This window comes from Mauremys reevesii, linkage group 3, assembly GCF_016161935.1.
Source record: "Mauremys reevesii isolate NIE-2019 linkage group 3, ASM1616193v1, whole genome shotgun sequence".
Lineage (NCBI taxonomy): Eukaryota > Metazoa > Chordata > Testudines > Geoemydidae > Mauremys > Mauremys reevesii.
The window spans coordinates 92,457,074-92,472,408 of record NC_052625.1 but is presented as its reverse complement, the minus strand read 5'-3'; the positions used below and the strand labels follow the sequence as shown (position 1 = coordinate 92,472,408).

The window sequence follows — 15,335 nt, the reverse complement described above, 5'->3', positions numbered from 1 at the left end:
CAAAGCCTACAAAGAGGACAGGATGGAATAGACAATAAAAAGGGGAAATTTACAAATCTACTATGAGACAGTGTTCAGCACATACTAATCTATGGGAACCTAAACCACAACCCATTTGGAGCCCAACTATGCCATCCCCCTTGTGTAGTGCCCTCCTATGCCACTGGGGACACAAAATAGCCAACAGGTGTGTGGAGGTGGCAGATCCATCCCCATCCACAGCACTGGCACCCAAAGCAGGTCAGGTGAATGAGGAACATACTGCATCACCCAAAGGGCTGCTGCAGTGTGCACTCTATCCCTGCATTCTGGGGAAGGGATTGTGTTTTATGAGACATAGTCCCTTCTTGAGCTCCCCTGGGGGTCGTGTAGCTTCCCACTTCCCCTAACTGAGACCTGTGTCTAAATGACACAACCTGGACCAAAGTATCCCCATTTTTGACTTTAGATGTAGAAGGAGAAGCCAGTAGGCACTGGTCCGTAAAATACCACCTCAGGGAGCTCTGTTTATCTGGGAAAACATTAGCAATATAAGAGAAAAAGGATGTTATACCTTAAATAAGCAAGCAGTCTTTGAAACAACAGGCATTCACTGAAAGCTGGCATCAAAACAAAGTGAGAAGCTGAGTAATGATACACTTCCTTGCTAAAAATCAGATAACAGCAGTTATTTATAGACTTCATTGAATCCCCTTCTAGATAGAACACACTTCCCAATTTAATAATGTTGGTTGATTCACCTTCTTACGGGCAGTGGAGTTCCAAAGGTGGTTATATGAGCTCATCTCACTCTCTCTTCAGAGGTTGTTGGTGAGAGTAAAGATGTAAATCTAAACAACCTCTCACAAATACAGAAAAGTGATCTTTTGTTATTCTTCTTCGAGTGCTTGTTCATGTCCATTCCAATCAGGTGTGTGTGCGCGCACGTGCATGTTGGCTGGAAGATTTTTCCCCTAGCAGCATCCATCGGGTCAGCCTGGGCGCCCCCTGGTCGTGCCCTCATGGCGCCTAATATAGAGCCCTGCCGACCCACCACCCCTTCAGTTCCTTCTTACCTCCAGTGACTGTGGCTGGAACTTCCCTTAGCTCTTGCTCAGCAAGTCATTCTTTATCTGCTTGTATATAGTTAGTTCATTAGTGTTATTAGTGTGTTAGTATAGAGTTTGTTGCCCCCCGCACTCTGCTTCCTGGAGCCGTGGTATGCCGCGGTCCCCCGGTTTCAAAATTGTGTGGCCCGCGCCAAGCACATGCCAAAGAGTGACCCTCACTTGTCATGTCTATGGTGCCTGGGGGAGACCCATCAGAAAGATTGTTGTAAGATCTGCTGCGAGTTCCGTATGAGAACTCTTAAGGAAAGGGAACAGCGGCTCAAGGGGATCCTCATGGAGGCAGCTCTATGCCCCCACTCCAACCCGGGCTCGGGAGACCCGACCCCTACTGCGTCGTCCTTGACGCAGAGCGCCCCAGTGCCATCGGCGAGCTCGGCACCAAGAAAGGACTTTTCCCGAGACGCTCGGCACCAACACGGCTCCTCACGGGGCCCATCTGATAGTAGGCACCGTTCCCACTCGCCAGTGCCTCAAAAGAAGAAGCCGGATGACCATTCTCCTCCAGCCAAGTCACAAGACGTGCAACCCCAGGTGGGCCACTCCTCAGGATCCCCTGCAGGGGCTGGGTCGACTCCTGCCCAAGTGTGGCAGTCAAGTCTGGCCCCACCTCAATCATCGGTGCCTACACAGCAGCTGCAGCTCCTGTCGACGCTGGAACCGTACCAGGCTGCTCGGACCTCTTCCATCTTACAGCACCGTTCTTGCCTGCCAGGGAGGAACCCTCAGTGCCAGCGGATCCGCATCCTCTGGTGCATTCGAAGGGGAAGCTGGCTATGATGTCAAGATGATCTCCCTTGCCATGTCCCTTGGCGCCTGCCACTTGGACAGAGAGCTCTCAATGTTCAAAACACTGAGGATCAGCTCCTCCATGGTCTTCAGTGTCTGAGACCTCGGAGTCAGAGTCTGACTCCTATTGCTCTGGAAGGAGCAGAAGTCGCAGATCGAGGTCCGATAGAGACAGGAGAGAGCCCCAGGCATGGCCTCTGCAGTGGTAGAACCTGCCTCAATGGCCCTTCTGGACCCCCTGGGCTTTTCACCAGGGCCAGGGAGGAACCCAGGTCCATACTCTGTAACGTCTTCCTTGGCCTCTACCACCTTCGTGCCACTTTCTGCTGCGCATCTGCCCTTGGCGCTTACAGTCCTGACGCCTCTGCCTCAGGCTCCGTCGTCGACTCTGGCACCATGCTCAGCTCTGACCTCACACTGCCCTTCACGGCGTTGACACACCCGTCTCCCACGCCTGCACCATTGTCAACATCGACCTTGATGCAGTCACTGGGCCCCTTGCTTCCAGTGGCTCCTGTGAGCATGCTGATGCAGCTCCCTCCAGTAGGGCTGATGGCAGCGCTGATGTGTGCTTCGACATCCACAGCCCCGGCACCGTCGATGGCACCACTACCTCCAACGCTGCCCTGAGAGTCACGTGACTCCTCAGGGGTAGATGGTAGGGAGCTTCCACTCTCGGCACATGCTTCCTCCTCTTCATCGCTGGACGAAGCATTGGTGGGGACAGCCTTTGCCCCTGTGTCAGAGGACAACAGAGTGCTACAGCAGTTGCTGCATAGGGCCGTCCAGGGTCTGGGTATCAAGGCTGAGGAGGTGGTGGAGGAGGCTGATCCCATGGTGGACATCCTAGCACCCTCGGGACTGTTATGTATAGCCTTGCCACTTATAAAGACCATTGTGGACACCACTAAGACCCTGTGGCAGATGCCGGCATCCTTGCCTCCTACTGCCAAACGCAACGAGTGGCAGTATTTTGTTCCCTCCAGAGGGTTCGAGCATTGATACTCTCACCCGTCTCCTGACTCCCTGGTGGTCGATGCGGCTAACCAGCGTGAGAGACAGGGCTTCCAAGAACCCTCCCCAAAGAACAGGGATGCTAAACACCTAGACCTTGTGGGTAGAAATCTGGAGCTGCAAACCACTCGACAGGTGGTTTGCAGCTCCGTATTGCAAACCAATGGCCATTGTGAGCGGGTACTCGTACAACACCTGTGCAGCAATGACAAAGTTCATGGAGCTCATCCCTTCGGATTCACAAGCGGAGTTCACAGCCTTGGTGGAGGAAGGGAAGCTAGTCTCCCAGGCTTCCCTGCAGGCTGTATTAGACGCTGCAGATGCTGCCACTAGAGTCATAGTGACGGAGGTAGCTATGTGGTGCAGTGCTTGGTTCCAAGTCTCAGGGTTACCCTACGAAGTCCAGCAAACCATTCAGGACCTCCCATTTGAGGGCGAGACTCTGTTTTCTGAAAAGACAAACAAGTAGCTGCACAGCCTGAAAGACTCCTGAGCCACCCTCAAATCCTTGGGCCTGCACACCCCCGCCATGCAGCAGAGACACTTCTGCCCACAACCTCCTCAAAGGTTCCAGCAGCAGAGCCGACAGGACAGTTCTTGGAGGAAGAACAGGAGTGGCAGGAGGAGGCAACACCCTTCCTCAACTCAGGGCTCTGGCCAGCCCAAACCGGCCTTAAACCGGCCTCTGGCCTAAACCAGCCTTTTGAAGGTGCGGTTGAGGACAGCACACCAGATCACAGACTGGATCTAACCCGCCTTACCTTTTCCTCCCGTCTATCCCCTTTCTACCGTGCATGGTCCCGTATCACCTCGGACCGCTGGGTGCTTCACACAGTAGAGAGGGGGTACTCCATCCAATTCTGTGCCCTCCTGCCCTTCCACCCTCCTTCCCCATCCCTCTTCAGGGTCCCTTATTACGAGCAACTTCTCATTCAGGAAGTGCAGTCACTCCTATCACTAGGGGCAGTGGAGGAGTTTCCTCTGGAGCACGGGGTGAGGGCTTCTATGCCGGGTATTTCCTAATACCGAAAGCCAAAGGCAGCCTCAGGCCTATCCTGGATCTGCGTGAGCTCAACAAGTCTCCCTGGCCTCCATCATCCCTTCACTAGATCCAGCAGACTGGTATGCCGCCCTCGGCTTGAGGGACATGTATTTTCACATCGCAGTCGCTCAGAACCACAGGAAGTTCCTCAAATTTGTGGTCAGTGGTTCCCACTACCAATTTACTGTCCTCCCATTCATCCTGTCAGCATCACCTCGAGTATTCACCAAATGCATGGCAGTTGTCGCCGCTTTTCTGCAGAGACATCAGGTACAGGTATTTCTGTACCTCGATGACTGGCTGATCAAAGGCTGCTCCAGGACACAGGTGGAAACTCAGGTCGTGTTTATCAAAGCCACCTTCAACAACCTGGGTCTGCTCCTAAATGAAGCAAAATAGACTCTGTCTCCTGTCCAGAAGATAGGGTTCATAGGGGCAGTACTGGACTCGACCCAAGCTAGGGCATTCCTCCCACAGGTGAGGTTTCAAGCCCTCAACGACATGATCCAGGGAATTACTCAGTTTCCCACCACTACCACGAGAAACTGCCTGAGGCTTCTCGGGCACATGGCAGCCTGTATGTATGTGGTACGACACGCCAGACTCAGGCTTCGGCCACTACAGATGTGGCTAGCATCAGTCTATCAACCAGCCAAGGACAGCTTGGACAGGATCGTGACTCTGCCCCACCCTTCTTTCCTCTTGAAGGTTGTGTCGCAGTTCCACATCAACCAGGATATTTTCCTTCCAGTTTTCTACCCTAAACCTCATTCTAACAACAGGGAGCAGAGACTCCACACTCTGGATGTCCGCAGAGCGCTCGCTTTCTACATCGAGAGAACGAAACCATTCAAGAAGTTGGTCCAGCTCTTCGTGGCAGTGGCGGACAGGATGAAAGGCCAGCTGGTTTCGCCCCAGCCCATTTCATCATGGATTGTGACCTGTATCAGCGAGTGCTACAACCTGGCAGGGGTTCCCACGCCTTCAATCATAGTGCATTCTGCCAGGGCACAGACTTCATAGACGGTGTGCCTGGCTCAAGTTCCCGCCCAGGAAATCTGCAGAGCGGCCATACACACTTTCGCCGCACACTATGCAGTCACCTGGCAGGCCAGAGAAAATGCAGCCTTAGGAAAAGCAGTACTCTAATCAGTGGACAGCTCCAACCCCTCCTTCTGAATTTGTCTTGAGTCTCACCTGATTGGAATGGACATGAACAAGCACTCGAAGAAGAAAAAACGGTTACTCACTTCTTGTAACTGTTGTTCTTCGAGATCTCTTGTTCATGTCCATTCCAATACCCAATCTCCTACCCTTCGGTCGGAGTAGCCAGCAAGAAGGAACTGAAGGGGTGGCAGGTCGGCAGGGCTATATATTAGGCGCCTTGAGGGTGCGACTCCAGGGGGCGCCGAGGCTGACCTGATGGATGCTGCTAGGGGAAAAATCTTCCAGCCAACATGCACGTGCGCGTGCACACACCTGATTGGAATGGACATGAACAACACATCTCAAAGAACAAGTTACAAGAAGTGAGTAACCGTTTTTTCTCAGACATTGGGCCTGGTCCTACAGGGTGCTGAGTGCTCTCAATTCCCAATGCAGTAAACCGTGGTTGATGACATTCATCACCTTTCAGGATCAGGTCTCTGTGGATAAATAACTGAAACACTTCATTGTGCTTAGTTATGCATCCTCCAAGAGTGTAGGAACAGAGCCCTCTTTTGGCTTGATAGCATAATGCAAGATTAGCTGTTCACTATATAAGGTTAATTTACTAGCATATACTATGACAGGATTCAGAGTAGCAGCCGTGTTAGTCTGTATCCGCAGAAAGAACTTGTGGCAATTTAGAGACTAACAAATTTATTTTAGCATAAGCTTTCGTGGGTTACAGCTCACTTCTTCGGATGCATAGAATGGAACACACACAGCATATACTATGGCTAACATTTGTATTCTTTCCATGTTATAGGCTTTAAAAAAATGAAATGCTATACCGGTATGCCACTTCTCCTGTTAATATTTTAGCAACTTAAACAACCAACCTTCATAAAAACAATTAGCTGCTTTTACTAAATAGTAAATTACAGTAGAACCTCAGAGTTACAAACACCTCGGGAATGGAGGTTGTTTGTAACTCTGAAACGTTTGTTATTCTGAACAAAACATTACGGTTGTTCTTTCAAAAGTCTACAATTGAACATTGACTTAGTACAGCTTTGAAACTTTACTATGCAGGACTAAAACACTGCTTTTAACCATCTTAATTTAAATGAAACAAGCACAGAAACAGGTTTCAGAGCTGTAGCCATGTTAGTCTGTATCAGCAAAAAGAACGAGGAGTACTTGTGGCACCTTAGAGACTAACAAATTTATTTGAGCATAAGCTTTAGTGGGCTAAAACCCACTTCATCGGATGCATGCAGTGGCAGATACAGTAGGAAAATATATATACACAGAGAACATATATTTTCCTACCGTATCTGCCACTGCATGCATCCGATGAAGTGGGTTTTAGCCCACGAAAGCTTATGCTCAAATAAATTTGTTAGTCTCTGAGGTGCCACAAGCACAGAAACAGTTTCTTTACCTTGTCAAATCTTTTTTTTTAAACTTTCCCTTTATTTTTTTGAGTAGGTTATGTTTGACGCAGTACTGTACTGTATTTGTTTTTTTGTCTCTGTTGCTGCCTGATTGTGTATTTCCGTTCCAAATGAAGTCTGTGGTTGACTGATCAGGTTGTAACTCGGGTGTTCTTAACTCTGAGGTTCTACTATAATGGGCTAAAGAGGCATTTAAAGCTGCAATAAACCAAGATACCGGACATTACTCACTGTAAATTGTCTTTATGGTCAACTGAGCATCAACTTCAGGACACTTGGTAAACTTTATAACATTTAGAAAAAATTATTATTACCACCAAACCCAACTATTAAAAGGTGTTACCTCCTCTATTGTTATAGTTAATGATGTCTTCTGCAACAGACCACAATACCCACATTGCTCTTAGAGCAATATTACTAGTGACATGCTGACATTGCTAACAGTGACTTAGCAATGAGCCAGTTACTTGCTATTTTCCATTTATTAAATGAATTTAGTTTACAATTTTTGTCTGTTTGTGATTTTTATTACTCTAATTGTTCGTGATTGATAAAGCATGTATGATTGTTGTTCTTAATGGCTTGTGATTGTTCATCTAAGTCATGTGGCATTGTTTCTGCTCCCTGATTGGATGACCCAAGCTTTATACACAGTCTCTTTTTTGTTTGTGAGTCATTGGTGCATATTCGTAAACTCCATCGTCGATAGGAACTCTAGGATGGGATTGCGCTGTTATCCCTGGGGTAGCTTGGTTCGTTGATCAAGTATATTGGATCGTTTTGCCAGAAGCACTTTGGGCTGTAGGTCTAGGTTTAGAGAGAATTCTTTTTTCGGAGGTTTTATTTTACTCCGAGGTCGCCCCAACCGAAAATATAATGTGTGAAAAATGAAAAGACCTTTTCAAAATCACATTGAAAGTGCTTTCATGGGTATTACTTTTCTGCATGTTCATTTGCACTACTTTTCACAGTGCTTATGTTTTATAGGTCATATTTACTTCTGTGCATTGGTCAGCACAAGGCCTTTGCACTACTCAAGTCCCATTTACGTCCACTTAGCACCCTAGAGAGGAAGGATGGTCTAGTAGTGGTTAGCCTCGGACTTGGAGACCCTGGTTCAATTCCCTGCTCTGCCACAGACTTCCTGTGTGACCTTTGGCAAGTCACTGAGATCTGTGCCTCAGGCAAATTCTACACTGCAGACCTATGTCAATATAACTACATTGCTCAGGGGTGTGACATAACTACTGCCTCTCAAAGTGGTGGATTAATTACACTAATGGGAGAGCTCTCCCGTTGGTGAAGGAGCATCTTCACTTAAGCGCTGATCCTGCATTTTAAGTGTAGACCTGCCCTCAGTTCCTCATCTGTAAAATGGGGATAATAGTACTTCCCTACCATGCAAGAGTGTGAGGATAAATACATTAAAATGTTGTGAAGTACTCAGATACTATGGTGACGGTGACCATATAAGTATCTTAGATAGATAGGCCCAGTATCTGGGAATAAGATAAGATTACTTTTCTGTATTTATGAGCAGTTTTTCACAGTCAAACTGGAAATGCATCTCAAGTGGGGTCCTGCAGGGATCAGTCAGGGGTCTGGTTCGGTTCAATATCTTCATAAATGATTTAGATAATGGGCATAGAGCATACACTTATAAAATTTGCGGATGATACCAAGCTGGGATGGGTTGCAAATGCTTTGCAGGATAGGATAAATATTCAAAATGATCTGGACAAACTGGAGAAATGTCCTGAAGTAAATAGGCTGAAATTCAATACGGACAAATGCATTTAGGAAGGAACAATCAATTGCACATGTACAAAATGGGAAATAACGGTCTAGGAAGGAGTACCATGGAAAGGGATCTGGGAGTTGTAGTGGATTGCAAGCTAAATATGAGTCAACAGTGTCTCAGTTGCAAAAAAAGCAAACATCATTCTGGGATGTATTAGCAGGAGTGTTGTAAGCAAGACATGAGAATTAATTATTCCACACTGCTTTGTGCTGATAAGGCTTCAACTGGAGTATTGTGTCCAGTTCTGGGTGCCACATTTCAGGAAAGATCTGGACAAATTGAAGAAAGTTCAGAGAAGAGCAACAAAAATGATTAAAGGTCTAGAAAACATGACCTATGAGGGAAGATTGAAAAAATTGAGTTTGTTTAGTCTGGAGAAGAGAAGACTGAGAGGGGACATGATAACAGTTTCCAAGTACATAAAAGGTTGTTACAAGGAGGAAGGAGAAAAATTGTTCTTGTTAACCTCTGAGGATAGAACAAGAAGCAATGGGCTTAAATTGCACCAAGGGAGGTTTAGGTTTGGCATTAGGAAAAACTTCCTGTCTGGGTAATTAAGCACTGGAACAAATTGCCTACAGAGGTTGTGGAATCTACGCCATTGGAGGGTTTAAAGAACAGGTTAGACAATCACCTGTCAGGAATGGTTTAGTTATTACACAGTCCTTCCTTGAGTGCAGGAGACTGGACTAGATGACCTCTTGAGGCCCCTTGCAGTGCTACACTTCTATGATTATCATCTTTAGTCTTGCCAGACTACCTCTGAAGAGAGGGTGAGGTAAGCTAATAAAACAGTTTTTGGCTTAGGTGGGATTTAAGTGTTGCTTAGGGCTTGTGGTGGCCTGTTGCACAGGGTTTAATTTCACCTATAGTGATTTACATCCTCAGGAGCTTTTATATATTTAGTCCGGTGCCTGAAAGCACTTTGATTCTGAAAAGTGTTATCTAAGTGCTAATGACTATTATTGCTACAAAATGACCTTTACGTTATTTTCTTGCTTCATAGGTAGACACGAAACAGCTGGCGCAAAGCTCTTGAAATCTTATCAAAAACTGAGGTAAGACTTGTAGAAGGACAAATTGTCCTAGGGCACTGAGACTACAATACAATTAACTTATTTTGTAATACAAAACAGCTTGCTGCTTAAGTTTTCTGATTAACAAGATGGCAAATCTCAAGATTTAAAAAAGTTTGGAATGCAATTAATAGTACTATAGAAAGATTGCCACTCTTTTTGGTTTCGTGCATTCTATAGAAAGAGGTTGGAGTACAGTAGAAAGAATCCTACTTTTAGCTGGACAGTTTCCTTGCTTTAATTTATTGGAAATTCAGGGAAGCATACGGTATTTTGCTGTGATCTTTTTCTCCAGTGCTTTTCACATTTACAGGCTCTGTTTAAATGATCTGGGTTGAAAATCATTGCAGGAAAAACAGTAGTGGTACAAACATGCAGTAAACTGACTGGAGATTTTGCCTGTTGTTATTTTTTAAGTAAATGTAAGACAGGAAGGCCCCTGTTTGTCAAGGTGCACCTAAGTGTATGCAGTGTATATTCTGTTAAAGGAATCTTGTGCCAGTCTGGGGTGCCAGTAGCACTCAGCCTGCTGCTGGTCTGGGGTTCCGGCTGCCAGCCCCTTGACAGTTGGGGTCCCAGCTGCCGGCCCCGCTCAGCCTCCTGCAGGCCTCGGTGAGCAGAACCCCAGGCCAGTAGCGGGCTGAGGGGGGATGGTGGCCGGGACCCCAGCTGGCAACGGGGCAGCAGCCGGAACCCCAGAGCAGCGCGTGCCATCAAAAATTGACTTGCATGCCACCTTTGGCACGTTCCCAACCCCTGGAGTAGAAGCACGGGGAAGTGCATTCTCTGCATTGGGGGTTTTGATTGTGTTGGGAGTACAGGATCAAGGGGCAGATCATTGCTCCTGGTCTGGCCTCTTCATGCTGCAGGAAGGGACTGGGGTGGAATAAAAGTCCAAAATTCTAAAAGCCCCAATTCCAGCCAGGGGTGGATCCCTCCAGCACAGGAACCATGGAAGATGGCCATAAGGCTGATTTCTGAGGATCCTCTCATAACCTGTGGCATAGATGGCAGGAAGATGCATGCATGCTGGAGTCAGCAGGGGTGTGTCTGCGGGGAGGCAGGGGTACAATTATGCACTGGTGACCATAGAGCAGCCCAAGGAGGCTGCAGTGACTTAAATAGGCCCTCAGGTCTGTCTAAATTATACTGGCTGGAGCAGCTGAGGATCAGGAGGGTGCAAAGCCACTTTAGCCCCCACTCCTGTGGCTGCAAGTTCTTTGCTGAGCCTGTAAGAAGCATAGCACAGACTCACCCAAGATCTTTAGGTTGCAGGAGAGAGGTGGCTCCTTTGAGGAAAGAGAAGAAACAAAGAAAGAGGTTGGGAAAGCTGTAAATATTAGAGTCTTGTGAAAAATATGTTAATTGTTTCTTTTCTCCTAACTTCCTAGTAAAATTTCTGTGGTTCCTCCTACTCCCCCTCCTTTCACTGAAACCACCGGGAGAAACACCACAATGGTAATGTTTATATGTGCAGATATCTAAGAGCTCTTTCAGTGGAAACGGCCAGCCGCAGAAGTGTAGCACATAGCAACAACTCATAATATTGTTTAGGAATTTGTTGCAATATAAATTATGCTTTTATTTCCTTTGTCTTGTTCCTTTTTCTGAGGAGTTGGTCTCTTAGGGACATATTAGATTAGTCACCAATTTTTTTGGTGCATATTATGTAGCCATTTGTAATGAAAACTTTGCATGTGTTGTTTGTATAAATGAGCAAAGAGCAGAATGATTTTGATGTTTGCAATTTCATCACAGTTTCTAGCAGGTGGATTATTAGGACCAGATCCAAAATCCATTGAAATCAATTGGAAGATTACCATTGACTTCATAGGGCTCTGGATTGGGCCCTGGTGCCCTAATTCAGCAGCCCTTCCCTGCTCAGGAGAGCACTTAAGCACATGTTTAATTTTATACACATGCTTAAATCCCATTGATTTTGATGAAAAATTCTGACTAGCTCTACTTCCAATCCTTGTGAGGATCCTCTGAATCCGGACTGCCAGAAGCATTACAGCAGCTCTAAGATTAATAAGACTCTTTCTTACCTTAATTTAAATGCAAACAATATTGTAAAAAATTAATCAGCTATGTCATTTGTTAAGATTTATGAAAGCAATATGGAAATTGCCTGCAGAGTTTTCTGCTGGTAGTTGCAAAAGAACTCAGTTGAAAGAGCCACCCCATTCCCCAGCCAAATACTTTGGTGCTAATATTTACATGTAGTGCAAAAATATGTGCTTATAAATGCTACAGAAATGATAGCTTTGTGCAACCTTACACACATGCTGTTTTTGCAATTTCTAAAGGTGTGTGACATGGGAAGCTTTGAAAACACAGTTCTTGATTTTCTCTCTCAATTTTTTTTCTCTCAATTGCAGGAAATCAGCCAATCTAAAAGCTTTAATAAGTCTATGGAAAACTTGTTTCTGTCTCTTGCCACAAATATGAAAAGTAAGTGTCCTTCAGTGCTTTGCCATTTAAATTTGAGCCACAAGTGGTTATAAGTGAAGGGTCTGTTAGTGACTGCTGCTAGGACCAACAAATAGTAAGGCATGTCTAATTTTCCATCAGAATTCCCTCTAATTTTTTAACAAGCTGAGCAACTGATGATCCCAGCTGAGCACTCTCTTTTCTTGCTAAGTTTTTTAAACAACTGTAATAGTTCAGATATGTGCTGATAAAACCTGAAAATACTACAGCAAACTCAACTATTGTGGCGTGGAGTATGCCAACTTTCTATTGTGGTAACGGCTGTATTATCCATCTTTCCCAAGTGAACTTGTCACAGATTGCCCTTCTTTGATCACTCTCAGAAGGAAGGTTTTAGCATTGTCTTTCTCTTTCCTATCAGTTTTTTTTAAAAACCTCTCCCGTCTCTTTCTCCCTCATTCTAACTTCCTGTCAGTGTATGTGTTTTTAAAAATCATCCTCACCTGTCAGTTCATCTTTAATCCTGATACCCTTTGTCCTCCTCATTTTCCTCTTTCACTTATTGCTATTCTGTTCTTCAGTAACTTTAGAGGGCAAGTTTAGGCTTTGGATACATATATGGAACAACCTGCACCTACTGGAGGGCAGACTTTGGCCCTATGTGCATAACAAAAGGGAGCAGTAGCCAGAAGAGAACAAGCTCTGACCCTTATGAAGACCAGAGACCCCACAATTAGCATGTATTTTTACTAATCTGCTGCCTGCTGCAGAGACTGGGGGCAGTTGTAAATGTTGTCTCTCATGGCTAGAGTAGTATCCTTATCCCAAGGATTATAAAATGAGACTAGACCTGAGTAACTTGGCACTAGTCTCTTGCCTCCTCTCTGTCGTCTTTCCTCTTAACCACTCCTTTCTAATGAGGAGTCCTCATTGTTTTTGCTGATACAGACTAACAAGGCTACCACTCTGAATCCTTTCTAATGAGACTCCTCCCTCCTCCCTAGCCAGTCCCCTCTCCTTGTTCTCACCAAATGTAATCCAGTTTGCCCATGTGACCCAAGAACACTGAGAAGCATAACAGCCTGTATATATATATAGACACTATGATTGTTAGTGTGGATTGAACCTGGAATATACAACACCAAAAGCACAAGCTGCTACCATTTGAACTAGGGTAGGAATCTCTTTAGCTGTAAGAACGTATGGTAGGCTGTTATTATCTGTGAAGTCAGCTACCAAAGAAAGACATGATCTCTCACCTTAAGCTAGCATGTAACCCAAATACTTTGTAAGGAAGCTTGGCTTTTCCATACTGATCAGGGCAGAGCATGGAGGAAGGGAGGCCAGGGAAAAAAGGGGTGTTTCCTAGAACAAAGGATTGGCTAGCTGGGAGTCACTGTAGCTAAGAGCTGTAACTCACCACTGCCCCCTGTTGGGCCAGGAAGCCACCTCTTCTTGACACTGTGCCCCTTAGTAGTTTCCTTCAAGCCCAATGATAAACATGTGGGCCAAAATTTTGAGTCATGGGTGCCTAAAGTTAGGTTCCTACATCCATATGTTGGCATCTAAATAAAAGTGGGCTCGTTTGCAGCAGTACTGAGCATACATAGCTCCTGTATTTTGCAAGAAGTAAAAACGAAGAGCCTGGCTGTGCCCTCAGACACTCCCATTTAAGCCAATGGGACTCGTGTGTGCATATCTGACAGCACATCTGGAGCCAAAGGATTTGAGTGTAGGATACAAAGCCTTAGTTTCCACAGATTGGATGGCTAGAAAGTCTTTCCCTTTTAGGGTGCTAGTTCCAGTTGATTCTCTGTGGCAAAGAGAGAACGTTGTTATAACCTTTTAGTTGTTGGATGGCGTATGTGAAATGAGTTGCTGGTCTTGGTCTAGTTCACAGCACAATCCGCAACTGGCAATAATTGGCACCCTTATTGATTGTCTCAGCAGAGACGCCAAAGAAAGAATGGATGTGAAAATTGAACTAACTTGACTTTAGAAATGATCCCTCCAACAATCCCATTGTTAGAGCAGTGTGGGACAAGCCTGTGCTGGTGCTGAATCTATTATAAACCTATTCGGCCCATTAAGTCTGTCACTCTGGCCCCTTTTATGAGTGCTGAATTCACTATATATTACAAAAAAAAATCCAGTCGCATTTACTGTAGGAGACGCCTGGACTGAGCCTCTTTATGAATGTGTCACCTGGCACGTTCACTGCGTACACAACGCTCAATAAATGTAGGAGGATCGATTGCTCTTAAAAGCAAAACCTATGTCACAATGGCTTTAAATGTCAGACACCCCAGAGTCCCATTGTTCTCAAGTATCTTAACAGGCTTTGTGAGTTTTCCGTTGCAGCCATCAGTGTTATACACTACAGAAAGATTTATTTCCCCAGTATATATTAAACATGTGATGGCAGTTGATCTTTTTTGCACCACTTGTACTGCAATATTAACTCTTCATCAGGAGCTATGTAAGATAGTGTTTATAACACACACTGTGTCTGTTGCTGGGACTGCCCGTCTTTAATCTTAAGAATCATGAATACGTCCTCTCCTTCCTTCCCCTGAAATAAAGAGAAGCCCTCCTTATTGCACCCCAAGGTGAAAGAAGCAAAGAAGTGTTGCACTAAAGCTCTATAAGTGCACTGGCAGGTTTATTTGGCTAATTGTGTACAGCCCATAAGGATTGATGCATTACCATATTTTGTTGCATTACCTATACTGCAATCTGAATTGCTTGGGAAAAGGACCTTTAATGCACTGAGGCCCTAATTTAACCAGGAATTTAAGCACATGCATAAGTTTAAGCAAGTGAGCAATCCTGTTGAATTCAGTGAGGGTACTCACATCTTAAAATCATGCATGTGGCCTGAATATAAAATGTTTCCACTTTCTTCCATATTTTGTATCCATTTTAATTGACTCCTCATTTTCCACTGTAGCACTCCCATAAATGATCATAATGGTATTGCATTTGTGAATTTAGGTAGGCAGAATGCAGTTACACAAAATGGGACAGGAACTTGCTTTCCCAGCTGTTTCTTTTTCTCAGGAGATCAATAGCAGATCTGTAATCTAAATGATCTGAAAGGCATAGGATTAGCTTCATACATTTCCAGACTTATAAATGTGACCCTCTCTCCTTGTATTCGTTTTAGAAATCTCAAAGTCCCAGAATGATATGAGGGCTGACAAAAGTCTCCTAACTACAGATTATGGGCAGGACATGGAACGGAGGAAGGAAAGGAGAAGTCAGTCTGACACTGCCATCGATATTGCAAACAGGGTATGCAATTCATTATACTTAGTCGTTATAATTTTAAGGGCTGTTTTGTGATTGGAATATGATTAGAAGACTGATGATTGTCGTGATACAGTACTGGCTTTATTAGATCAGTGGAAGCTAGTTAAGGTTACTTTGAGATGGCCACTGGATCTCCTCCTTTTGTAACTCTTTCAGTAA

At 45.2% G+C, this 15,335-nt stretch overlaps 1 protein-coding gene across 9 annotated transcripts in view; it reads left to right on the top strand.

Annotated features, from left to right (window-relative positions):
- SYTL3 (synaptotagmin like 3) overlaps positions 1 to 15,335 on the top strand; it is a 79,729-nt gene that overhangs the window by 39,683 nt on the left and 24,711 nt on the right. For all 9 annotated transcript variants that reach the window (XR_005596133.1, XR_005596134.1, XM_039530175.1 and 6 more), the window contains 4 exons: positions 9,362 to 9,413; positions 10,823 to 10,889; positions 11,813 to 11,885; positions 15,031 to 15,158. Coding sequence is in view for 7 of the 9 variants with exons in the window: in XM_039530175.1 (XP_039386109.1) it covers positions 9,362 to 9,413; positions 10,823 to 10,889; positions 11,813 to 11,885; positions 15,031 to 15,158 (320 nt within the window). In the remaining 2 variants the exon portion in view is untranslated. The remainder of the gene's footprint in view (positions 1 to 9,361; positions 9,414 to 10,822; positions 10,890 to 11,812; positions 11,886 to 15,030; positions 15,159 to 15,335) is intronic.